This window comes from Artibeus jamaicensis, unplaced genomic scaffold (assembly GCF_021234435.1).
Source record: "Artibeus jamaicensis isolate MK-2021 breed Jamaican fruit bat unplaced genomic scaffold, CSHL_Jam_final contig_444, whole genome shotgun sequence".
Taxonomy (NCBI): domain Eukaryota; kingdom Metazoa; phylum Chordata; class Mammalia; order Chiroptera; family Phyllostomidae; genus Artibeus; species Artibeus jamaicensis.
The window spans coordinates 9,675,617-9,703,053 of NW_026521831.1; the positions used below are offsets into that span (position 1 = coordinate 9,675,617).

At 42.4% G+C, this 27,437-nt stretch overlaps 1 protein-coding gene across 5 annotated transcripts in view; it reads left to right on the plus strand.

The window, feature by feature from the left end:
* RPS6KA5 (ribosomal protein S6 kinase A5) overlaps positions 1 to 27,437 on the plus strand; it is a 126,285-nt gene that overhangs the window by 89,524 nt on the left and 9,324 nt on the right. For 4 of the 5 annotated variants that reach the window (XM_053666092.1, XM_037130403.2, XM_053666094.1 and 1 more), the window contains 7 exons: positions 13,050 to 13,200; positions 15,839 to 16,000; positions 17,158 to 17,283; positions 17,667 to 17,800; positions 18,457 to 18,550; positions 21,731 to 21,901; positions 25,130 to 25,321. In XM_053666092.1, coding sequence (XP_053522067.1) covers positions 13,050 to 13,200; positions 15,839 to 16,000; positions 17,158 to 17,283; positions 17,667 to 17,800; positions 18,457 to 18,550; positions 21,731 to 21,901; positions 25,130 to 25,321 — 1,030 coding nt within the window. The remainder of the gene's footprint in view (positions 1 to 13,049; positions 13,201 to 15,838; positions 16,001 to 17,157; positions 17,284 to 17,666; positions 17,801 to 18,456; positions 18,551 to 21,730; positions 21,902 to 25,129; positions 25,322 to 27,437) is intronic. The other variant, XM_037130404.2, reaches the window with a different exon arrangement.

Here is a 27,437-nt window from a genome sequence, read left to right on the forward strand (position 1 = left end):
CCAAAAATGTCGCAGGGGGACCTCAAAGCCCCGGAGATAAATCTAAGTGACGAAGAAATAGCAAATCTCTCAGACGCACAGTTTAAAACACTGGTCATCAGCTTCCTCACAGATCTGGTGGACTATAGCCACAAATTAGAGAAACATATGAAGGCTAAATTAAGGGAAATGAATGGAATTCCACGGGAAACCCATAGAGATGAAAAAAAAACTGGGACTCAAATCAATGGAGTGAACCAGAAGGAAGAAAAAAATGTTCAATCAGAAAGGAATGAAGATATAAGAATTCAGAAAAATGAGGAGAAGCTTAGGAACCTCCAGGACATCTATAAACGCTCCAATATCCGAATTATAGGGGTACCAGAAGGGGGAAAGACACAACCACCAGTGGAAAAACTATTTGAACAAATAATAAAAGAAAATTTCCCCAATCTGGCAAAGGAAACAGACTTCCAAGAAATCCAAGAAGCCCAGAGAGTACCAAAAAAGTTGGACTCAAGAAGAAACACACCAAGGCATACCATAATTACATTAGCCAAAATTAAAACGAAGGAGAGAATCCTGGAAGCAGCAAGAGCTAAGGGGACAATCACCTACAAAGGAGTCCCCATCAGGCTGTCAGCAGATTTCTCAAAAGAGACCTTACAGGCAAGAAGGGGCTGGAAAGAAATATTCCAAGTCATGAAATCTAAAGACCTACAACCAAGATTGCTCTACCCAGCAAAACTTTCATTTAGAACGGAAGGACAGATAAGGTGCTTCTCAGATAAGACCAAATTCAAGGAGTTCATCATCACCAAGCCCTTATTATATGAAATGTTAAAGGGACTTATCTAAGAAAAAGAAGTTAAAGAAACATGAACAGTGAAAGGACAACAAACTCACAGTTATTAACAACCACACCTAAAACGAAAGCAAACTAAACAGCTAGATCAGGAGTGGAAACATAGAAATGAAGATCTCAAGGAGGGTTAGCAACAGGGGAGTGGGAGGAGGAGACGGGGAGAGAAGGTACAGAAAACAAGTAGCATAGACAGTAGATAGAAAATAGATGGGGGGGGCAAGAATAGTATGGGAAATATAGAACCTAAAGGACTTGAGACACATGGACATAAGCTAAAGGGGGGGTAATGGTGGGGTTGGGGGGGCAGGGTGGAGGGGAATGAAGGGGGGAATAGAACAACTGTAACAGCATAAACAATTCAAAAAAATAAATAAATTTATTTAAAAAAAAAAAGAAATTGTATTGCTGTATTTTTGCTTATAATTATTTGGTTAACATCAGTCTGTCCCATTAGCTTGTGAGCTCTGGGAGAGCAAGGGGCATGTGTGGCTTTGGCCCTCAACACTGTGCTCGGTGCCACTCAGCGCGGTTCCTCTGCAGAGCTCAATAAATACGTTTGGAATGGAAGAAGCTAATGAACAAGTAAACAACAATGATAAAACATTATACTAATTACTAGTTATGCTTTTGTCGTGTTTTTACTTGAATTTTATAACTTTGAGAACAGATTTGACATTAAAAATTAGAAATTGGGACTTCCACTTCTTACCAAGATGGAGTAACAAGAACCGGATTTATTTTCCTGCCTGAAACAGTTTTTTTAAAAAAAATATTTAATTTATTTATTTTTAGAGAGAGGGGAAGGGAAGGAGAAAGAGTGGGAGAGAAACATCAATGTGTGGTTGCCTCTCGTGAGTCCCCTGCTGGGAACTGGCCTGCAACCCAGGCATGTACCCTGACTGGGAATCAAACCACGATACTCTGGTTCGCAGGCCCGCACTCAATCCACTGAGCTACACCAGCCAGGGCTTGAAACAGTTTTTAAAACGGGCAAAATATCCGAAAGAACAATACTGAAGACATGGGACATCTAGCAGTAAAGGATAGTGAACACTGAGAGATGGAAGTGCACAAGGCGAGGCCTGAGATTGCCCAGCTCACTGCCTTCAGGGTGTCCAGGCTACAGCACAGGGAGGGCAGCCGGGCAGAGCTGAGACGGAGCTGAGAGTCCAGGAAGACCCAGGCGGATTGAGTTCGAAGGCAGAGCGTTGGAGAGGAGAGGGCTGCAGAGAGAGAAGTTCAGAGATTTGCAGAAGGTATCCCTCAAGTATTCCTTCAGTTACATATTGATAAGCACATGTGAGTGGGAACTACTCAGCATAGTTAAGATATTATTTATCTCCAAACTGCTCTATAGATTAACCACAATCACAATCTTTGCAGACTTCTTTTTTTTATTGCTAGAAATTGACTTCCTGGATCTTAGAGAAATAAAGAGAACCTAGAATAGCCAAATCATCTTTGAAAAAGTAGTCCTAAGTTTATTTGAAGACTTATAAGTGACAGTAATTAAGACACTGTGATGTTTGCATCAAGATAGACAAATATTCAATGAAATAGAATAGAGAGGCCAGAAATAGAGCTACACAGATATAGACAACTGATTTTTTAAATAAAGGTGTGAAGATAATGCAGTAGAGAAAAGATAGTCTTTTCATTAAATGATGGCAATGGTAAGGAGAAAAAATGAACTTCTATAACTACTTTGCACCGTATAGAAAAGTTAACTTAAAACAATCATTGACCTAAATGTAAATCTAACACTTAGGATTTCTGAAAGAAAACATAAAGAAAAATCTTTGCGACCTGGGATTGGGTAAGGATTTCTTAGATGCGACACAAAAAGTGTAATCCATAAAAGTAAGCATTGATAAACTGGACTCCATCAGAATTCTGTTCTTCGGAGCAACTGCTGAGAGACTGGAAAGACAAGCCGCAGACTGGGATGCAGTTATAAATCCTGTCTGGCAAGGACTGGTATCCAGAAAACGAAGAACTCTCAAAGCTCCAGGGGAAAAAAGCTCTTCATTTTTTTTAAATGGGCAAAAAATTTAAACAGTTAACCAAAGAAGATCCATGGTGGCAAACAAGCACCTGAGAAGATGGCCAAAATCATGAGGCTCTAGGGAAATGCAAATTAAAACACAGTGAGATACCATGATATACTCCCTGGAATGGCTACATAAAGGGCCTGTCTTAGGCTTCTCCAGAGAAAGAAAAACAATAGGACTTATAAAAGGAGATTTATTATAAGGAATCAGCTCACAAATTATGAAGGTCGAGAAGTCCTGCCACCTGCCATTTGCAAGCTGGAGGCCCAGGAAAGCCGGTGGTTCTGAGGGCAGAAGACATGCACCCCAGGTTAAGCGGGAAGGGACTGAATCCACCCTTCCTCTGCTTTTAGGCTTTTAGTTTTTCCTATTTAGACCCTAAATGGATTGGATGATACACACCCACATTAAGGAGGGGATTCAAATGCTAAACTCGGAAAGGAACACCCTCACAGACACACTCAGAAATGTTTAATCAGGGCAACCTGTGCCCCAGTCATGTGACACTTAAAAGTTAATCATCACAAGTTCACCCTTTGTCAACTTGACGGCCATTTGCATGTCCTTATACTGTACTTAGTCTCCAAACAAAGACAAGTAACAAGGTCATAATTCCATCCGGTGCAGAACAGGGTGAGACCAGTGAATTTCAGAAGCAGTGCTGTGTGGAATGTGTCTATTCTCTTTTTTTATTTTATTTATTTATTTTTTTATTTTTAAAGAGAGGAGAAGGGAAGGAAAAAGGGAGAGAAACATCAGTGTGTGGTTAGTCTTGCATGCCCTCGCACTGGGAGTCTGGCCCACAACCCAGGCATGTGTTCTGACTGGGAATCAAACTGGCAACCGTTTAGTTTGCAGGCCTGTGCTCAATCCACTGAGTTACACCAGCCAGGGCTGAGCATCTGTTCTAAGTAGAATGAAATGCCGTCCCTTCCATAATGGAAGCAGTCCATGGTAGTTGATTTGCCTCCAGGGGGCTGGCTGATTACCGGGGATTAATGCCATATTGGGCACTTGGTGCGCTCAGCATGGCCACGGCCAGGTCAGCGTTGGTGAGGAGAAGCCCACCTGTAGCCTCCACCCCCGCCACGAGGGCCATTTTGTTCAGGAGCCCACTGGGTGACGATAGGGTTGACTGGAGGACAAGGCCAAGTGGCACCCACAGAACAGGTCATTCTGTCCACTTGATTATTAAAATCCTCCTCTGCCGAGGTCACCCTTTGTTGTGAATTCTCATGGGGCATAGATACCTTCGTGTTTTTTTCCCCATTCAGAGAGGTCTATCCACATATCTCTTCCTAAATACTCTTGTCAACCAGACTTCCTCTTCATTGATTTCTCAGTTATGTTCCTTCCCAACCCCTGACCGTCCAGACAGACCACCGGCCACAGCCCAGTTAGTGGTGTAAAGTCACACCTGTGGTCTTCTTTCCTTCTAAGCAAAACGAACAGCCAGGTGCACTGCTCAGAGTTCTGCCCTTTGGAAATATTTCCCCTCGACGCTGTCCTTCACAGATGTCCCAGAAAGGAGGTGTAGTGCTACAGCTGTCCGCTCTCCGGTGGCGCCTGCATTATCATACAGACCACCTGCAAACGTGGCCTGCGTCTCCTCACCTTCCAACGGCTACTGTAGGGAACTCCCTGTGAGGCTGGCAGAGAGAACACGGTGTAGCAGGAGTGGGGACCTTGGGCACTTGGGCCACTTCTTTATGTAACTGCCTTGCGCCTTCAGGGCCTGCTCAGGCCCAGTCTCGTGTGTCCACTTCCGTGTGATGAGGGAGTGTTGCCGTGCGTGCCCAACTCTGTGGCTTTGTCCATCAGATGACTTTGAATTTAGGATGGGCATCCCAGGTTGAATGTGACTGGGGGACCATAGTTAATCATTTAGTCTCTATTGGGCCCAGTAGCAGACTGGTAGCTGTTTCCCAAAACTGGTATAGCTATCTGCAGACGATGACAGGGCTTTGCTCCAGAATTCTAGGGACCCATGTTGCAGTTCATCTGTCGGGGCTGCCAGAGTCTAAAGAGCATCCCCATCTGCATCGACACCTCAAGCTCCACTGGACCTGCTGGATCACGTGGCCCAAGTGGCAGCGCAGCTCGGCCAGCAGCCTGGACCTGTTGCAGGGCCTGGTCTCGTTCTAGGCCCCATTCAGCAGCAGCTTTTCAGGTCACTTTGTAGATGGGCCAGAGTAGTACACCCAGATGAGGAATATGTTGCCTCTGAAATCTGAAGGCATTCGGCACTGTGCTTCCTTTGCGTTGCAGTAGGGGTCAGTGCAACAGCTCATCCTTCTCCTTGGAAGGCATATCCACACATCAGTGCACTTGTAGAAATCACTAAGGGTAGAGGGCCCCTGAGTGCTAGGCAAATTTATTTTCCACTCTCCAACACAGTAATGGTGCTTCTTGCCCACTGGGGCCAATCAGCATAAAATCATCAATATAATGGATGGGTGTGGTATCTTATGGAAGGGAGAGGTAATCAAGGTCTTCGCAAACTAGATTATGCTATTGGGCCAGAGAGTGGGCAGGCTCCTGTGGCAGGACAGTGAAGGCGCATTGCTGGCCTTGCCAGCTGAAAGCAACTCCTTTTGGAGGGCCTCGTGCACAGGGATGGAGAAAAAAGGCGTATGCCAGATCAGCAGCAGCGTACCAGGTACCAAGGGATGCATTAATGTGCACCAGCCATGTAACCACATCTGGAACAGCAGAGCTGCATTGGCCTCACCACCTGGTCGAGACTGATGATAATCCACTGCCATTCTCCAGGGTCTGCCTGGCTTTGCATAGGCCAGATGGGCGAGCTGAATGGGGACCACCGCTCCTCCATCTTTCAAGTTTTTGATGGTGGCACTCCTCTTGGCAGCCCCCCAGAAACAAAGTATTGCTTTTGGTTTACCATTTTTCTATGTAGAGACAGTTCTAATGGCTTCCACTTGGCCTTGTCAACTGTAATTGTCCCAACTCCATAGGTCAAGGCACCAGTGTGGGGGTTCTGCCAGCTGCTAGATATGTCTGTTCCAATTATGCATTCTGGACCTGCAGAAATAACCTCAGCTGGGTTCGGAGACCCACTGAGTCCACTGTGAGGTGGGCCTATGCTTAAACACCATCGATCGCCTGACCCCCACAAGTCCCTGCTCTGGTTGGCAGGCCGCAGGGACATTTTGGGTCTTCTGGAATCCCTGCCAGTTCAGAACTGGTGTCCAGTAGTTCCTGAAAGGTCTGATATTTCTGGTAAAAGGCCGCAGGTCCCTTTGGGGAAGTCTGGGAGGAAGATTAGTGGCATAAATTTGGGGGCTCTTTGATCACAGTGATTGGCTCTCCCCTTCGTGCATTCAGGAGTGCCCGGGAGTGTGAAGTGGCGCAGGTGTGGAGACTGGCCGAGGGGCCGTCGCCTGGGAGGAGGGCAGCACTGAGGACAGAGGGGCACGCGGAAGCATTGGGTGTGTTCAGAGTCCTGGTCGTGGTGGTGGGTCCACGGGTGTACGTGTGTCAGAGCTCACCAAGCTGTACGCTTCACGTGTGGGGAGAGGGTTGGGCCTCAGCTTTACTCCAGTTAGAAAGTTTGAATGAACTTTTCACAGACTGGAGTAGGGAATGAATAATTTCTTACTATCCCAGCTATTTAATACTGAAGTTACGTGATCAGGAATATTCCCTGTTAAATTTATTTATTTATTTGTTTGTTTATATTAATGTTTATTCTACAGTTGTTCCAACTGCCCCACCCCCACAGGCCACCCCCACACCCTTGTCCATGTCCGTGGGTCATTCGTACATGTTCTTCAACTACTCTCTTCCCCTTCATGTTAAATTTACAGTTAAAATCATGACTGTTGTTGAAAGCAGTAAATATGACTCGGCTTATCCTACATGGCTGTTTGAAAATGCCCCAGAATTATAAAAGACCTTGGCTACAGTCTTGAAAATCCCAGTCCCCTTGCAAGGCCACACGTGTCACGGCGACGGATGGGAAGGGTGGCCTTGACCGGATGACGTGAAGTAATGGCCCCTCTGGCTGATTCTCCTCTATTTGACTCTAAGACACAGCAGTCTTAGAGTCCCCCCGCCCCCACAGGCGTGCCACAGAGAGTGTGCTGCTGCTTCTGACGGCAGGAACGTTCTGAACCAAGCAACGTTCACATTTAAATGGCTTTATTGCCTTAGTTCAGTCGGTTGGCGTCCGGTTTGAGAGAAAGGAGAGCCACAGTGAGATTCCTAAAATCTTAAAACCGGAGCAGAGTTTTCAAGAATTTAAGTAGGGGGTTCCCCTCTAATCAATTAATTATTCTCTCTGTCATGTTAATACTTTGTTTAACAAAATATTGATGTTAACTTAGGATTCCATGTTTTTTTGTGGCATTTATTGTTTTGTTCCTGAAGTACGTAAACAGTGTGGTGACTGAATTGTCTCACATTACCTTTCCCTTTTAAGAGAACCATTCTGATGGTCTTTCCTGGTGTCAAATCGTTCAGTCTGTCCTAAAAATATGCACCATTAAGATAAATGTACCATTATCTTATCCCCCAAAGTCTTAATTAACCAGGGCTGTTTCTCATCATGGAATTCTTCCATTCCTCAATTATTATAATCTTCCCTGAACTCTGAATATTTTTTATAGTTTTTACTTGAGGTGCTTTAAAATAATGTATTTTCCAAGTTGTCTACTTGCCTATCGTTGTCTACAGGTAGCCTAAAATCAGAACAGATTTTTTGGGGGGACATCATATTTCAAAGTAAAGGAATTTAGAATGACAGTACAACTTTCTCAGTGATGTAAGGACCCCTTCAGTGTGTCCCTGAGAGTCACCTCCTTTCTTTCTGAGTGCCATCGGTGAATGGAAGCCACGGTGTGTAAGGTGTTTTCAAGGAGTCCCCTTCCTGGAACTTCAGTTGTACAGGAATTTTTCCCACTTAAAATAAGCTGAAACTAGCTTCTTCTGATCTGCATGTCAGTCCCCCTTCTGTCCTCTGAAGAACACAAGAAAGTTCTATCATTTCCTCCAGATGTTGCCTTAGGTATTTGACACTGATTTTATCGACGGTAGCCCTTTCTAGTTCTCTTACTATTTATATGAAATCATTTCCCAATTCCTTGCAGCTTGGTACCAGTTTGGAGAAATACTAAACTATCACCACTATAGATTTGAATGATTGCTCTTTAGCTTTTCTGTGAGTCTGTTTCTTATTTTTATTTCGTGTTTGTAACGTGTGCTTTTCTTGCTCTCCTACTCGCTTTTGTCGCCTTTTCGTGTGGAACTTCTCTTAGGGCTCGTGTTACCGCTGCACGGGAAGGCGCCCACCCAGACTCTGGCACCTCCTTCGGTCTTTCTACCGGCCCCCGCCCTGGGAGCCCTTAGCTGTGCTGGGGCTTTGTAAACCGTGGTGACTGACTGTGCCCTCCGCTGGGAGTCAGGACCCCGGGTTCCCTTCCAGAGGCTCCACCATCTCTGCCAGGGCGTCTGTCTCCCTTTCTCTGCCTTCGAAATGTAGAAAATGTTTGCCAAGAGATGTTTACTTGGTTCTTCATTTTCCGTCAATAAAATGGGCTTTCTTAATATGTTCATTGTACTATCATAACGTTATTAAATTCGGGTCTTAGTAGTATCCAAAGGATGCTAAGCAGTCCTAACTGTACTGTTTAAGTCAGGGGTTGGCCAACCACTGCCCTCTGGCCAAATCCATTCTGCGGCCTGTTTTCGTGTGTGGCCTCTGAGCTAAGAATGGATCTTGGTGCTCTTCCCCTCCCCCGCTCCCTCCCCCCGGCAGATTACCTTGCCTTTGTCTCTCCTAAGCCTCAAGAGCCCTCCTTTTGCCTCTGTAACTTTCTAAATAATCTTTCTCTTATAGTTTGAAAAAAAAAAAAGAATGGGTTTTATATTCCTAAGTGGTTTAAAAACTCTAAAGAGAAGCCGTACCCTGTGACATGTGAAGATTCCGTGGAGCCGGCATTTCAGTGCCCGCCAGTAAGTACATTTTATCAGTGCACAGCCGTGCTCGGCGGGTGCAGATCACCTCCAGCTGCGTCGCAGCTACTGCGGCAGAGTTGGATAGGTGCCCCAGAGGCCAGACAGCTTTCCAGGTCTGAAATATCTGTTGCATGGCCTTGTATTGGTTATCCATTATCCATTGCTAGGAAACACATGACCTGAAATGTGTGAAAACAACATAGATTTATTATGTCAGGAGTTTCTGTGCATCAGGAATCAGGACAAAGCTGAGCTGAGTCCTCTACTTCAAGGTCATTCGTATGGCGCCAAGTGTTGGCTGAGCTGTATCCCTCTTAGGGCTCAGCTGGGAAAGGATCTGCTTCCAAGCCCTCGTGGTGGTTGGCAGGATTCAGTTCCTCAGGGTGGCTGGAGTAACAGAGCATCCGTTCCTCGCTGGCTGTTGGCTGAGGACCATCTTGCCGTGTGGGCCCGTCCAGCATGGTGGCCTGCCTCTTCAAAGCGTGCGAGGTAGCAGGGCAGTAGAGCGAGTCCCCTGGGAAGACGGAATGTTCTAATCATGAAAGTGACATCCTGTCATCTCTGTTGTTACTGTTGGGTGTAAGGAAGTCTGTAGGTGCAGCCCCTGCTAAGCACGGGGGGGTCGTACAAGGCCCTGGACACAAGTGATCGTTGGGGACCACCTTAGAAGTCTGACTGCCTTGGGCCCTTTACAAGAGGTTTGGGTAGTTAACTTCTTTGTCCTCCCAAGATGCGTTTTCTCTTTAGGTGATTATTTTCATACATTGATTTTGTGGGATGTAGTGTAGTATGCTAAAATGGGATCAAGCAGTAATTTGTTGAGTTTTTTTGTATTTCATCCATGTTAATTACTCAGTATCATCTTCAGTTAGCTCATTTGTCATTAAAATTTCTGTTTATGGATGTGTTGCATTCAGAGTTGTGTATAGAAAAATTACAAGTATCAGTATTTCTTACCATGTTTTAAAAAGAAATTACATATATATCTTTTGGTTTTCTTATTCTTTTCATGTCTTTGTGATAAAATCCTTTACTGGTATATTTTATAAAGCCTTCTTAATGCCCAATAAACTTCTTGATTTTTTCTTTTTTTCCTCATTTTAGGTATTTTTGTACCCAATAGCAGCATCTATTTCTCCAGGTTGTTTTTTTAACTAGTTAACCCCAATCTGTTCACGTCTGCCGCGGTAGCTGTTCATTTGCACATTCATCCACGTGAGCAGGGCAGCCGCTTTGGGCTAGAGTGCAAGCGACCCTTCCCTGGCACTCACCTCCCTCAGCTTTCTCTTTTATCTTCTCTCATTGTGCCTTAGATCTCTTTGCACCTGCTTCACTTGTATAATGTGGGGTGCTGGCGGATCACACTGTACTGTATTATTAATTTGTCCTCTGCAGCGCCCCCTAGGAAGGTAGCGGGTTTGGAGCCCTGGAAAACCAGGGCACCAGTTTACTTAGCTTTGTAGAAAAATACAGGTCAGGAAGCAGAGTGAATTGGCGTTAGTGACATCAAATGTGTCATCAGGGGGTCCTTCCAAAGGACACACTCAGCCAGTAGTGATGAGATCAGGTGGTGGGTGTGCACCAGGCCAGCATGGGTAGCTCAGCACAGGAACTGTGTCTTCTAACTCCCTTAGGGATAAGAGATAACACTGAGATGCTGCAGTTGTCTGAAAGTGCTTTAATGGTCCTGGACCAGAAAACCCTCGGGGCTCATGTGCCCACTCACACCACTCAGGCCAGGTGCAGTTCACCTCTCAGGGTGACTTCACAATAACAGGGCATGGCTGGCATCTCACATTTCTGATCCATACATTTCAAGGACACTGTGTAAGAAGGTAAATCTGAGATCATCCTCCCATGGAGAAAAGGTGAAAGCCTGCTGCGAGCCCTTCCTCTCTACCAGCGCATCCCCATTTCCTGTTCTCTTCCTGGCGTTCGGTTCTCTACCAGGAAAACGCTTCGGCACTCTGCATCCGCTAAAGGAACACTGTTCCGCTAAGGGACCATTTGCAGAGACATCAGGGAGGAGTCTCTGGTGTGGCTCTTGCTTCCACTTGTCCAGGCCGAGTGGGTGTTCCGCACCATCTGCGAGGGTCTCCTGCTGGCTCTGGCCTTGTGATCTTCACTCAGGACAGGCAAGGGTTGGGGGCCACCCTGCTTGCTCTCCATGTACCCTCATCAGCACTGCTTTCGACAGGAATTCTTTCCAATTTCCACTCAGCGTCTTCATGATCCGATCCTGGCCTCGTCCGAATCTAGAACTCTGGTTCCCCGAACGGGGCACCTGCCACACACACTGGTTGCACACCGATGCTGTGGTTTGTGTGCCCCAAGGTGACACAGGTCTTCTACTTCCCTCTCCAATTTTGGCATCCCGGTGTGGCCATCCCTGTTCCCATGGTCAGTGTGACTGACTGTTCTTTCCTCAGTGCCTGGCACAGAGTAGATTTCCAGTAAACAGCAGATGGCGCAGGGTGAGAGTAATAGACAGCATGGGGTCGGAACTCAGAGGATGCCAGCCAGTGCTGTGTCTGTACCCTGGTGCAGGAAAGTGGACGCCAGCAACAATGTATCTGTAGTCTGATCCTCTTACACAATAAATTCTTGCCTGCAAAGATACCTTAAAGGTGGAGAAAATGGAAAACGCTGTGCTTTTTTCCCCCTAAGGGACAGGGCCCCCAGTTTCCATCACACCTGCAGGCGCCTGATCTGAGAGGCCTTGTCTCTACTGCAGAAAATGCTGACATGCAGCGAGCAGTGGGAGAGCACTAAAGAATCAAAAACAGCAGAGGGTACTGCTTATCTTTTCACTTGTTCTACAGTCATTTTCTCAGGTTCTCGGGATGCAGTGCTAGAAACCAAATTAGCGTTGAAAGGAACAGCGCTGCTGGGGGTTTTAGCCAAAAATTGCAGCTCTCCTGTCCCCTCACAGATTCTCGGCGGCTGCTCACTACAGTCTGTTTTGTGAGTTGTCTTAGGAGGGAGACTTTCCTGTAGCTCATTTTACCAGGCTTTTGCTGTGCTTGGCACCGCACATCGTATCTTAACTCATTTAAACGTCTTAATACCCATTTTAGGTAGGCTGTCGTCCCCATTTTACAGTTGAGAAAACTGAGGTACAGAGAGATTAATTATCTCAAGATCTTGCAGCCAATAAGCAGCAGAGCTTGTTGAACCCGAGTATGAACTCAGTCTGCCTCCGAAGTCCATGTTCTTACCGTACCATACTATCTTGTAACCTTATTATCTGTTTTGTTTCATAACAGTTATTCATGTCTTAATGCACAACAGGGAACCTTTTTGCAAACCCACATAATGGAGTAACTTTATCTCTATGAAGATTCTGTTAAGCTTATTAATTTCAATCCGTCCCTTCCATTATTTCTTTCTCATTAAATTACTGATCTGGCTTTGTGGGGAGGGAAGGAAGGGGACAAAGTTCCATTTGGGTTGTATTGATTTCTTCTGTGACCTCAGAATAAATTCAGATATTGCATCAAGGAACTTGATTCTCTTAATGTTTTACTTGTCCTAATAAAGATCAGACTTGCCTCCATCTTTGAGTGGCTCCTGCCTTCTTCTAGGTAAGGAAGCAGAAACTTTCTCTCATAAAAAGCCCCCAGCTCTGGTACTGATCTTCCCATGTCAAGAGCTGAGCCGGGTCCTAGCAGTCCCGACTCCCTGCCTTGACCTTCCTTCCCTCTGCATTCCCGCCGCCCCTTGTGTTCGCCGGCACACGGAAAGAGGAGTGGGGCAGCTGCGTTGGGGTCTCTTTTGTCCTTTCAAGTCTCGATACTGAACTCACTTCCCTGAATTTTTCCAAGAGTTGTTTCCGCTGTGAAGTCTTTGATCGTAGAGTTACTCCGTACCTAGGTAGGCGGTCTAACCTAGCCCTGAGCCTGCCTTTTAATTTCTTTCCAATAAAATATTTGGGGTAGTGGCTTCTTGTTAGGATTGATTTATATTGGAAAATAACCCAATACTTTTCGTTTCTGCTTATTTGCATTTCAGAAATTTGATTTCATATTTTAAATATCTTTGTCTCTGGTTTTCATATTTGTTCAGTTTCAAACATATTTTATTCAGTGTATTGTATACTATTCTTGATTTTGCTAAGAATACCGTCACTATAACTTCATCCTCTGATTGTTTTAACAGCCAGTTTTATCTGCCTACAGGAGAATATTAAAAAGTGAACCTCCGTATCCCCAAGATATGAGCGCTTTAGCTAAAGACCTAATTCAGCGTCTTTTGATGAAAGATCCTAAGAAAAGATTGGGGTGTGGTCCACGTGATGCAGATGAAATCAAAGAACATCTCTTTTTTCAGGTGAAATATATTGAACAGATCTATGCTCTGCTGATTTTAGAATGTTCAGCATTCTCGGTGAGATGAATGAACATGGTCTCTCTTGAGTAAATTGTTTTCTCCATACTTCCACATATATTGCACTTTTTTTTTTAATGACAGAGACCCTTTAGGAAGGATCGGGATTCCACTGGTAGAAACCTAAGTGCTGTCTTTCTCCCCAAATGAAGCAGGAATGGGGAAGATTATAATAACATTGGGTTCTTCACCTGCTGATTTGTTAGGGTTTCTGAATATTAGTTTCCATTTATGATCTCAAGATTTAAGCATGTGGACTAAGGAGACTTTTATTCTATTTTTACTTCCCTCTCAGTTCATGATCCACTGCGTTACATCTTTTAGATAGTGATTTTATCTCTTCTTTTCCCAGGAGAATCATAGAAAATTTTGAAATCTTCCTATTTCTTAGTTACATGTCTATAACACATGAGGAATTATTTATTTTCTTTGCACTTGAGATGATGTTTTTCTTATGCTGAAAAAGCCTATTGAGACCATCGTACAAAAATCCAACCCATCTACTCAACTTGATTTGCTCAATTTTGTCCAGAAAAATCCACCAAAGTTTTAGATAACTGGAAAAAAGTTAAATTGACTCAGTTGGCTATTTCATTTATTTTGGTCTAAACAGTCAACCTGGGGTACCGTGACCTTGATTTCTAAAACCCTGAGGTGAGGACTTTCAAGTAATTTCATCATGTCATCAAACATGACTTAAATATTCAGGGTCTAAAGGGGCCATCCAAGTTTTATTTTTATTCTGCAAACTGAGCATTATTAGCACCAAAACAAATTAAAATAGCTACCAAAGCAAATAAAAAACTCTCCTGTAGAGTGAGCTTGTATATTGTTATTTATTGTTTTTTAAATATAGAAGAACAAATAGTGATTGAGAATAAGAATCATCTGTCTATACTTCCATGCTCAAAAAAGCCCATTTATCTCAGTCCTTCAGTGTAACCATTTAAAAAAATATTACTGCACATCATACAGAAGTTCAGTAACATAGTGGGAAATATATTTAGAATAAAATTAATCTCTCAGTATGTACATTTCACAGATTCATATGGCATAGAAAGGTTAATGTTTAAACAAACAATTTCAAATATCTTGTTCAGAAGATTGCCTCAGAAATCACTAAGATAAAATCCAAGAAAGCATTCAAGCAAAGTACACCCAATTGTGTTTTCCTAGCATTTTTCTCTATAGTTCTCTGTATTTGCGACTATTTCAATATATCTTTGCCATTAGAGAAATTTCTTTATAGCTCAAAATATTAATTTTAGTTATTTAATTGCCTTGACTTTTTGAATGACAAGGACACTTTAGGAAAAAGCCAGAATTCTACTTGTAAAGACCTAAATGGAGTAGAGGTGGAAAAGATCATAACCGCATTCAACTAAGTGTTCTGCCAACAACATTGTCTCTTTAATTACCTCCTTACTCTCAAATCATATAATGGAAAACATTAGAGCCACATAGAGGAAAGGACACTAACTGGAAAGTCAAGACACTGTGTTTGAATTCTGACCCTTCCACTAGCTAACATTTAAGTGAAATGGTTAGTTACTTAGGTTTCAATTCCTATCTGAATCAAATAAAAGAGACAAACTGAATGATCTCTAAAACTTATACTGGTTGAGAAAATTGAGGATCTGTAACTTAGGGATTTTATCTGCATTGCCTCCACAAGAGGGCGTAATAAACACTTTCTGTGGGTTGATTAAACACTGAATGTTGTCAACCTGGAAATGTAGGTATCTCAGTTTACCACCTCTGAAATCAGTATGCATTTTACAGTGGACAGCATCTTACTATTCTAATTGGTAATGCTTTTTCCTTTCTTAACGGTACATAAAATAATGGTATATCTTACTATCAGTGATGACAGTTCAGATTTGGAGAAATATGGAAATAGGATATCTGAATATACTATTTAGTAAGTATCATCTGAAGTTGTTTTAAGTGACAGAAGGATTCAAGGCAGAGGGTGAATTTGAATAATACAAACCAGTGTCTGATCTGGGCGTAAAGGGGCTGGGATTATTCCACGGGAAAGAGAAGAGGTGTGTTCACAATGCTTGAATGCAGTGAATGAGGGTCAAGTGATTCATCAGTATGGTAGCATCATTTAAACAAACAGGACTTACAGTGAGTTTATATTCTAATTAATCCAGGCGACCAGCAGGAAAGCTAATTAACACTGACTCTAGAAAATAGGACTATGCCTTTAGACTTAATAGTCATATTCACAGAGTATTTTAAAGTCCTTTATTACAGTTTGTTAAGTTTAGTTTTGTTTTGACTTAACACTTTTCTCAGGATTCTAAGAACAAAAGTGATTTTTCTTTTGTCCCTGCTGATAGACTAAGGTGTCCTGGTGCCCCCTAGAGGACATGGGGAGACTCCACACCAGGCCCAGCGTTGGCTGGAGCCATAGGGGGCAGACAGGAAATGTTTATGTTTAATCATTAGTTTGAAATACATGCCTCTCTTTCTGCTGATCAGTTCAAATCCTAATCTGGTTTTGTAATTCTTAGAAGACACATTTCGGCTTTGCTGATTTCTACTTTGTACTAATTTTCTTCTTTTGTTTTAGAAAATAAATTGGGATGATTTAGCTGCCAAAAAAGTGCCCGCACCATTTAAACCAGTAATCCGAGATGAATTAGATGTGAGCAACTTTGCAGAAGAGTTCACAGAAATGGATCCCACCTACTCCCCCGCGGCGCTGCCCCAGAGCTCCGAGAGGCTGTTTCAGGTAATCTCCGGGAGCTGTGAAACGTTACCTTCTCATGTGAAGGTTATCTTGGCATTTTCAAAACAGTTTTCTAGCCTCTTCAAAATTACTAAACACAGATATTTGCTAACTGTTAACTGAAGCTTTTGGTTTGTTAAATAGAAGACAATGTTTTTGTGGTTTTGTTACAAAAAAAGTTAATTTTTATTCTGAAACTTTCTGTTCTGGATCTTTCATAGAAAATACGCTACTAGTTTATTTCACCTCTATTCATATAAAATATTCTTTAGTTCATAAACAGTTTTATCTGAGTCGGTGTCATCAGTGAATAATCTTAACCATGATCTTAAAAAAATTTTTTAGAAAGGGTTTTATTTTTAGAAAGGGATCTTTCTCAGAGTTAAGAGGAAATACCCTGACTCCTAGCTGGCGTCATGGCGTCACGGCGTCATGGCGTCACGGCTCTGACGCCCACAAGTGCACCATTAGCGCGGCTGCACCCAGCAGTCCAGACCTTGCCTCTGGACGTCCGCACTAAGTCCAGCACGTGGTGGATGTTTTAAAAAACGTTCATTGAACTAGTGAATGTTCTAGCTTGAAAAGGTTAGTCACCCATCAGTGTGTCACTTCTGGTTCAGGACATCATTCTGCCACTTGATTATATTCCTTTTCCAAAACTCAATTTCACATTTAATTAGTCTAAGGAAATACAATGAGTGAAATAATTATTGAATTAGAAACCAACTGGAATGAAACTTGCTCTTTTTCTAGTTTGGAGAACAGTCACTTGGACCACTTTGCTTAATACCTTAACTCTGCCTTTTTTGAGAAGTTAGTTGTGTTTACAAACAAACCTTTATCAGCAACGCAAAAGAATTACAGCTATGAGTTATACTTTTGGGGTGGAATAGAGACCAGGTATTATTCTGCCTGTCATTTGAATTGGTTTAACTCTACCAGAAGATGGCATTATCTCCTTCTGAAAAGCATTTTTTCTCTTAACTTGAAATAGCTTTTCATTTTAGATGACAACTAATACGAAATTAGAATCATCTTAACAAATGTTTCAGTGTTTATTATTATTTTGTTCTTCACTTAAAAAAATTTACTGCAGTCTAGTCCATGTTAAACTGGGAAATTTCAAGTCTTTGTTCTTCACCTTTGCTTTGGTTTTTTAGGGCTATTCCTTTGTTGCTCCTTCCATTCTCTTCAAGCGCAACGCAGCCGTCGCAGACCCGCTTCAGTTTCAGGTGGCAGTGGAACGTCCGGGCATGACCAACGTGGCCCGGAGCGCGATGACAAAGGTGCGCGGGTGCAGTCCCTTCAGTGGCATGTTCACAAGGGTTTCGGTACTAATACCGATTCACATTCTGAAGTCTAGTCAATGTAGCGGACTTGCTATTTGACCAAGATGCGATTTTCAGAAATGAATAAATGGAAATAGCAATATTTGCCCTAGAGAATTATTAACATCAGTGTAAATGAGCTCTTTTTACAATAATAGAAAATTATGTATCCTCAATAAATTGTGTAGGTAAGCACAGACATGAGCTAAAGATAAATTTTAGAAGATTATAAATGAATTCCACTCATGTTTATTAACAATAATGTCCTATTCCTTTACAGTTTTATTTATCCCACATGTATTAATATTTTCCTAAGTTAAATGATGTTGGTTTTTCATCAGGACTCGCCATTCTATCAACACTATGACCTAGATCTGAAGGACAAACCACTGGGAGAAGGAAGTTTTTCAATTTGTCGAAAGTGCATTCACAGAAAAAGTAACCAAGCATTTGCGGTCAAAATAATCAGCAAAAGGTATGACCCTTTCTGGCAGTCTGTCTTATGTATTCATCCTGCTCATTGGATTCTGTAAATGGAGATTTTTATTTTAAAGGAAATCAACAGTATATTGTACCCACAGATTTAGCCATTCATCTCATCAGTTGATCTGTTATACTTCTAACTCTAATATTTTCTAATAAACACTCATTTTTGACATAAATCATAGTATGCTATGCTTTTGACTTTATTATGAGCAAACATAATTAAGTGATATTTATTCAGACTTAGTGAGTTCAGCAGCTGTTGTCATTCTTATCATTGTATATTTGAAATACTTTCAAAAAATTATTGAGCAATGTACTGGTAGCTTTGAGAGCCACTAGTTGTTTTGGTAACTGATTATTATCTCCATAATTGTATATTCTTATTGCCAAATTGTTGGGCCAGTAGGCTATCCATTTCTTTGTGTTACTAGCTCTTTTCTGACTCAGAAATGATCTCTCCTCAAGAATAAAGCATCACTTATGCGGGTAGGTCGTGTGACTCATTACTTTCATAGCAGTTTCATGCTGCTACTTTGACACCTCTGTTCCGAACACACTGTAAATAAAAACGAAGCCAGGGCAGGCGCGATACTGACATGAAGACTTGGTGAAGAGGTCTGTAGAGATGACTGTTTCATCTTGTAGGATGGAGGCCAACACTCAGAAAGAAATCACAGCCCTGAAACTCTGTGAAGGACACCCCAACATCGTGAAACTGCATGAGGTTTTTCATGATCAGGTATTCCACATTTTTTTCTGTGCATATTCACACTGAAGTTTCTGCTTTTTACCAGTTCAGTCGGTGCTGTTGGGTCAGAGTTAGGGATGTGGGATGACACCCAGACACTGCAGTGGCAGTCATACGTGACATGGGAGGAGGACAGAGGGCCAGGAGCCCAGGGCCACCGCCACCAGCCGCATCGTGCTTATTACCGGTTCAGCTGCTGTCACCATAGTTTAATTGCTTGTACCTCTCAGGACTCAGACACGCCTTCAACTTTCCTTTCACTTACAGAAGAGAACCTGGAGAGCCTTAAACCTACTCAGAGCGAGTTAAAGAGTAAATGGGAAACAGAAAGGCAAACGTGCGTCCCTTTCATTTTCTTAGTGCACGTGGCAGTTTCTGCTCACCACAGGCCATGTCCTGCTTCCCCCTCTTCTTCCGCTCCCAGTCCTGATTTTTCACAGAAACCTAACACAGGTGCATGTAACTTTGGGTACACGGGCAGCGCCATTGTGTCAGGCCCGTGTGTCCTCCCCAGGTCCCCACTGTGTCTTCCATGGCAGCAGTTGCTGCACTGCAGTTATCTTTTCCTCCGGGGCCGGTGGGATGACACAGCCCACTCAGGACACCGTGCTGGGCACAGAGCTAAAATGATCAGGTCTTACCCACGAGGAAGCTGAGATCCAGGAGGGTCACAGGACTAGTCTAAGGTCACAGCAGTTCAGTAAAAATCTTGTGGGAAAGCCTAGTCTCTGGTCCTGGGCTCTGTCCTTGTGCTGCTGTGACATGCATGTCTAGGAGAGCTGTGGCCCACTTCTCTCCCGCACTGACATTTCCCCAAGTGCCGCACCCTCAGCGGTTCATCTTGGTGAAACCAGGCGGCGGCAGCAGCATGACCGTCAGAACTTCCGCTCTTGACTGTCATGTCTCACGTGGCCCAGGCAGTGTACCAGACACTCTAAAGTTATCTTAGTCACTCCTTACAGCAGCTCTGGGAGGTAAGAGAACTGCAACTCAGGGAAGTTAAGCAGCAGGGTCCCACGGTCTGGATGTCCAAGTGCTGGGGTCCGAACCCAAACAGCCCAACTTCAGAGCAAGCATTTAATTACTTTGCTCCACAGCCCAGTTTTCACATCAGGTGGGTGAGCAAGAATATTGTCTTCTCGCCCTTTGGTTCTCGTAGCCATTTGTGGCAAGAACTCGGTAGGAAATGCTCTTCCCACTCCTCTACTGCCTCCACATAATTGGGTTCATCGGCTATGGTGGAGGTGGTGTGTCCCCCATCCACGGCGGGGGCTTAGGAAGGGCCTGGGCAAGCTCCTGCTGAGAATGGTTCGCATGTCAGTCAGGGGACTGGCCAAAGGCATTCAGGCTAATGTCAGATTGCAGGAACTGCATCCCTAATGTTTTATGTCACACGTTATATTTATTATTTGCTCTTTTTATATTCAAAAGTTACTAGGGTATAAATGATCTCATGGTGTAATCTTATAGGTACTAGTATAAATATGTTTTCATTCGAACATGCAGTTGATATCCTGGGTTTCATCCATGATGGTGACAATCGTCTAGACTGTCCCCAACCCATGCAGTCTTGGTTCCAACTAGTGGTGGACTGGAATGTGGGCGGGACCCCAGCCTCCAGTCATGCTGCGGTGCTGTTCATTTTGTGCCGTGATTCGTGCTTTACCACTGTATTCATTTCCTGTTGGCAGCACGTCACCACAAACCTGCCACAGCACAGGTGTATCATCTGACAGTCTCACTAGTGGAAAGTCGGGTGTCAGCAGGGCTGGCTCCTTCTGGAGGCCCTAAGGGGACAGCCTGTTCAATTGCCTTTTTCAGCTTCTAGAGACTGCCCCGCGTTCCTTAGCTGGTCACCCCTCCCTGGATCCCTCCCCTCTCTCGTTCCCATAGTCCCATCTCACACTGTGGACTCTGATGGGTAATTGAGACGTTCTCCTCACCTCCAGATCCTTATCCATAACTGCAGAGTCCCTCTACCATGTAAGGTGACACCTACAGGTTCTGGGGAGTAGAATATGGGCATCTTTGGAGGGCCATTATTCAAGCTACCTCATACACATTTTGTCATTGTTACCTGTATTTTATTTGTATAGGGTTCTAAAGTTAGTTCATGGAGGTAAACTAATGTCCCCAATGTCATAAGTGGGAGAACTGGCCTTCAAATCTGGGTTTGACTCTTATACCTATCTTTTGAGCCACTATAGGGTAGTATTGCTCTCCATTTTTTTTTAAAGATCACAGGCATGTGCTTGTAACACACCTTCAACTTTGACCTTACTTGTCTGATGTAGAAACTCAAATTGGCTTGATCGCTGGTAGCCTGAGTGAGAACAGTTCTGTTACTAAAAGGGTTGTTCACCCTTTACAATTTGCTCAATAGGTGCCGGATGATGTATTTATGATTATCTTTTTTATGAAGCAAGTTTTCTGGATTTTCTAATTCAAAGGAAAACATTCTATTTTGTTTTTTGAGTGATGTTGGTGCTATAATGCATAGCACCTGAATTTGAATAGAGTTGATATATTTTAAAAATCATTTGCATTTCTTTGAGAGCCAATATAATTCCTTCACTTTCAATAGCTATGTTATTTTCTTTGTGGAAAGGATAGTAAGTATTCAGTATATGTAACTGATTAATAAAGATAATGCCATTGGGACCAAAAGAAGTTATTAAAAATAAACCCACAGTGAGCAGTGGGTCTTTGCCGCGGGTGACGACAAGAGCCCTGAAAGTCACGTGTAAAGCCCTAGCAGGAGGTTTGAAGTGACATCACCAAACAGTGCCTTTCAAAGAGTGACTGTCAGTAATCTCGTATATTATTTAAAGCAGCTAATTTCACAGTATCAGTGCTAGATCACACGTTAACAGGAAAGATATGTAAACTTGGTAGAGGGGGTTGCAATGGAATTCAAATGAAAGAATTAGTCAGGAAAAGAATATATAAAGACTTTGCTGCAGTACTTGAAATTTTCCATCACCAAAATAGAATTCTAAAAAAGCCACATTATGCTTCAGCTCTTTCTTCTAAATAAAAGGATTGCTGTTGATCATTTTAACAAAGAATCATTTAAATGTATTGGTGATCGTCAGTAGTCAGTAAATGTTTTATATGCTCAGACACTCTTCTTCATTAAGGCCCTCCACATTCTTCCCCTTCCTTTCCCAGCTTCATACTTTCCTAGTGATGGAACTCCTGAACGGGGGCGAGCTGTTTGAGCGCATCAAGAAGAAGAAGCACTTCAGCGAGACGGAAGCCAGCTACATCATGCGGAGGCTCGTGTCCGCTGTGAGCCACATGCACGACGTCGGAGTGGTGCACAGGGACCTGAAGCCCGAGGTACGGCGGGCGCACTCTCCCGTGTCCTTGCATCGGCCTCGCTACTAAATGTCCCCAGACACGTGCGGGCTTTTTTGTCAGGGCTTTCTGCTAAATAGAAACTTGGAAATATCATGTTTCTGGGATTATTTTTTCTATTTCAGTCTCAAGTAAATTTGTCTTTTTTTGCCAGCTGATCATCTCGAGGTTATATTTGTAAGTGTGAGAGCCTTTTATGGAAGAAATACTTTATGCAACAGTTGTAGACTAAAAATAGCAGTGGAAATTTTTGTAGCAGAAAATAATGTTCCTTCTATATGTATATTATTTTAGAGGGGTTTTTTAATGGTGTATTTTGAAACCTTGTTTTTCACATTTGTAATCAAATCGATTAGCTAATGAATAGGAGTGTATGTACTTCTGTTCTAAGTATTAAAGCACCAAGAGTTGTCTTGTTTAATTACTCACGCCATCCACATATGTGCTTTCCTTGCTCACGTACTGTGAGATTTATGGGACTGTGTGGCAATGCAGGAGTAACAGCTTCACATTTCTTTGAAAAGGTTAGTAAAGGAGGTTCTAATGCTAGAATGATTCTTTTTTAATATCAAAAATAAGAAAGTTCCTTCCTTTTAGAAAATCATCAAAATAAGAATGAAAATTTAAAAGCAAACCCTCTGATTTATGAAATAATAACAATGAACCATCCTCTGCTGTCTGCAGAATCACACTATTTCCTACTTAAAATAGACCATTATTTTTAATTACCCGCGTGATTGTAATGCATTTTCAGTTATATTTAAAATAATTTACTTGGTGTTAGACCACAAAAGAATATTTCTCAAAAAACAGCATTTTTGGCTTTTATTTAAGTATCTTGGGTATTTGGTAGGAGGAGATGATTTTTCTGGTTTGCAGGCCTGTGCTCAATCCACTGAGCTACACCAGCCAGGGCTGGAAGAGATGCTTTTTAAAGTGGAATTATGTGTATTCAAACATAAGTGATTCCTACAGTATTTAAACTTCAGTCTATGTAGTTTCTATTACTGTTATTCACATTACTAGTGGTTAATAAAAAATGAGTTTGTTTTATGAACTTGCAACTGTGATAGCTACCCCTCTGCTTCCCTCGTCACAGTTCTCACTCTCCTACACACGCCCACTAAAAGTATGGTGCCCTGTGCATGGAGATTAGGTGGCTATTTTTAAACGTGAAAGCACACCACTTAAATGTTTTCTTTGTAGACAAGGAACAAGCATGTAGTTTTTAATTGAGAAGATCTGTTCCGTGATTATAGAATTCGTTTTCACATGTTTTATTCTTTGATAACTGGCCATCTGTCATCTCATGAGTCTCAAATGATGCAACTGTCCTCTGAGCAGAATTCAGTTTGCCTTCCTATTTTACTGATAATTCTCCTTGTTTGTTATAAAACTTTCCTTTCACATAGTCATTCGAAATGAAGGCTTGTTAGGTTTTTTAGGACATTCTACAATTATAACCCTAAATCAAAATATATTTTGGAGAAATGAAAATGTACCTTTGTACTAACATTTTCATAAAGAGCTTTTGCTTTGACTTTTAAATGGCAGAGTATATTGTTTTCGAACTAAAAATGTACTACTTTTCCCAGGGATATAGCATTTTAAGATTAGATTATGAATCTTTGGGTAGATGTTTATGTGGCATCCATTTTCTTTGTAGGCAAAATTCTAAATTCTAGGTGAGCAGCAGATAAATTTAGAAGCTGGCTGATATTCTTAGTAAACTGCTTTGTGTTTTTGAAGTTGGTTCCCATACTCCTGAAAGATTAAGAAAAATTGTATGAAATTAGTTTCAAGCAGAACTCAAGGGGAGAATGCAAGGAGATACAGTGGCTGCTCCCTCCTGTTCCTGCCTGTGGACACCCTCCTGCACCCTCTCCTTCAAGGACTAGTATCAAGGAAGCCCACTGCCGTTCTTAATGAGGACTGAACTGAAGTCCTTCTCAAAGATCTAGTGGGCTCAGTGACAGCGGGGACCAGGCGTGCTCGACTCGCTGCTCTGCCTGCAGCACGGCGCCTGCCCCGCAGAGCGACTGCGCTCCCAAGGTCACGTCTCCCAAGGTCATGTCTCCCAAGTGCACATTCGTGAACCCTACCTACCTAGGACTTCAATTGTGGGGAAGCCTCAAACACTTTTCAGTTTGTTTTTTTGTCCCTCTTACTTTACTTAACTTTCGAATAAAAGGCTTGGAAGATTTTTCTTCTTTGTATCAATAAGCCTTCTTATGATGCATTTTTTAAAATTCTGGTTAGAATAATGTTAGCAAAGCAAGAGCTGGGGTATAATTTAGTGAACATTAAAGGTATAACAGGTTTTGTTAGGATGTCTTAAGACAATATAGTCAGATTTACTTATTGTGGGACTAGCTTGATATGCTAATAAAAATGAAGATTGTGCATCAGCGCAGTTAGCATTTATTAGGATGTGATCATCACAAAGAGTAGTGCAGTAAAACCTTAGTGATCAAGAGCCTTAGTGGATGAACAATTCAGAGTAACAGTGGGTTCTGAATAATTGAGGTATAATATCCATGAGCATAAGAAATGTTTAAGTATTAACTGTTTTGGAGAAGAGAGTTCTGAAATGTGTGTCTCCACCATGTCTTCTCTACTGGGCTGTACTAAGTCTTATATAACTATTTATCTATGACTTTGTTCAGTGGACACATTTATAAAGCACCTATTATACGACTATGCAGGACCCTCAGATGCAGTTGTAAATGAGGTGAAACTATGGTCTAATGGGGATGAAGACATCAGACTGGTAATGCACAGGGTGGTACGTGCCAGGAAGGAGGTGTAAACGGTACTCAGAGAAATGTATCAAGTCTTAACCTCAGTTTGGTGGCGTGGTGGCACGGTCCCTGAATGGAGGGCAGGCTCTCACGTGCCCTCTAGGAAGGGAGGTTGGTGGAGGAAGTAGAACACAAAGGCCGAGTTCCAGAGAAGCGTAGACAGAGGCCCTGACAGCAGACGAGATGCCATGCCGTCGAACACGTTTCCCGTGACTTTGCAACACTGAAATAACGAGAAACGTTACAAAGCAGAGGGTAGAGCTACACCGACACACTGACGTCCAGCCCAGCCCCCCCCCAGAGCCTCGCTGTGTCTGATGCTGGTGTCAGTACGAAACTCACATAAATGGCTTCACCCAGTCCCGTGACATTTTAATGAGAGACTGATGTCAGTGTTTGTACCTTGCAGAATTTGTTGTTCACTGATGAAAATGACAATTTGGAAATTAAAATCATTGATTTCGGGTTTGCCCGCTTAAAGCCGCCGGATAACCAGCCTCTCAAGACGCCCTGCTTCACCCTGCACTACGCCGCGCCCGAGCTCCTGAACCACAACGGCTACGACGAGTCCTGCGACCTCTGGAGCCTGGGCGTCATTCTGGTGAGTTCACTCCCGCAGAGCCACCAGGCCCGGTCCGCTCTCCCCTGTCCTCTGTGCCCACCTCTCTCTTTGCCGCCTTCCCCAAATTCCCGAGAAAATGGGCCACATTGGTTCCTTTTCACTCAGAGGCCGGACAGAAGACTGTTTCCCTTTCTTAAAATTTGCACTGGAGAAAATGTAGGCATTTAGATTTTGTTTTACTCAGAAATATTCAAGGCAGCTGTGTTTTATGTAAATAAGAGTTATATATTGTTTTTTTTAAGAATAGTATATTTTCAAAAGCTATGCATACTATAGTGTGAAAATAGCAAATGACTAAATAGAAAGACATTACAAATATATTCTTTCAGGTTTTGAGACCAAAACTGTAACTAAAGAATATCATTTAGGATAAATTAACAAACTAATAGATAAAATTAGGAATGTTTATAGTAACTCATAATAATTGTGGTAAGCATGCTTTCCACAAAACGTCCTTGGCCGCAGTGATCAGAAACAGAACATTAAGCTAGCGAAACCTCAGCATGCTTGTTCTCAAAATTGCTTAACTTTTCATGCTTGTAATTTGTAATGCATCATCTTAGAGAGATACTTTCAGACAACACAGAAAGAAGAAGGTACAGCATCACTCACAACCTCATCATACACAGGTGGTGCGGTGTAAGCTCTCCATCTCCCTCCCCTGCCCCCAACATACTGTGGACTCCTTACAAGTTTTTTCTACGTAACATGCATATATACTTGGGTTTTTTAAAAAATGAGATTATATCCCTGGCTGATGTGGCTCAGTGGATTGAGTGCTGGCCTGCAACCCAAAGGATCGCTGGTTCGATTCCCAGTCAGGACACGTGCCTGGCTGGCCTGCAACCCAGGCCCCCATTTGGGGGCATGTGAGACCAGTCGATGTATCTCTCACACACTGATGTTTCTCTCCCTTTTTCTCCATCCCTTCCCATCTTTCTAAAAGTAAACAAATAAAATCTTTTTAAGAAATGAGACTATAGTATGCTTGTACACGTGGTTTGAGTCCCAGAAGTTCACTTAACCATTTACTGATGAGAAGTTAGCATTTTCCAATTTTTCATGGATTTTCAGCTATACAAATTAATATTTTTATGTATGTGCTTATATTTGTCTCATTATTTGTTTAGAATAATTTCTAGGGGAAGGGCATATACATCTTTATTTTGAAATCTATCCCTAGATTTCCTTCTGGTAGGGATTTTCATACCATGTTCTCGTGAACTGTCTGCAAACACAAGGAAGACTCTTTAATTTAGTCTTAAATACTCCCTGTCATTGCCCCTCGCGTGCACATCTGTGATGAACGTTGTCGGAGCGCGTTCTCAGGTACGTGGGCCTCTGGACTTTTCTTTTATGAATGGCCATCTCTGAGCTTTGCCCAAGTTCCTGTGGGAACTTTTTCTTATTAAATGTTAAAGCTCTGTTAAGGATTTTAATCCTTTGCCTGCCATTAATATTGGAAAAATTTTTTCTGGCTTGTCATTTTTTTGAAACTTTGTGTATAGTAATATGGGATTTTAATTTTGTTTTTAGAGGGATTTAAATAGAAAAGTTTTTTTTATATGTAGTAAGATGTGTCAGTCTGTGCCTTTATGGTGCCCAGCTTTGACGTCGGATTGTCAGTCTAAGACTGACGTGAAATTTGATTCTCCTAAATGCGCCTCTGGAATTCTGTTTTATTTTTGCGCCTTAATCTGCACTCCATCTGGGATTTATTTTGGTGGCAGCCTCTTTTTTCTAAGGGCTAGCCAGGTGTTCTTGCAGGACGGTTCCTTTTTCATTTTAAGCTTTATTTGGTTTCCATTTTAGTCATTTTAAGTCATTGCTTATAATTTTCAAACTAAAAATACATATTTATGAATCAGATTTTTAAAATAAAAATAAACAGCTAACCTCTATCGATTTGAGAGTTTTATTTAAGGACTTTAAAAACAGTAGTAGCACTCTCCTGAAAAAAAAATAGGTCTAAATAAAAAAGAGCCTTTTGTTTCTTTAAATAATACAGGATTACCCCTTGTAAAAGAACCCTTACTTTAAATAGAGCCAGTTATAACCATTATCCTTTCTAAGGTTTCATTCAGAAGAGCGCCTT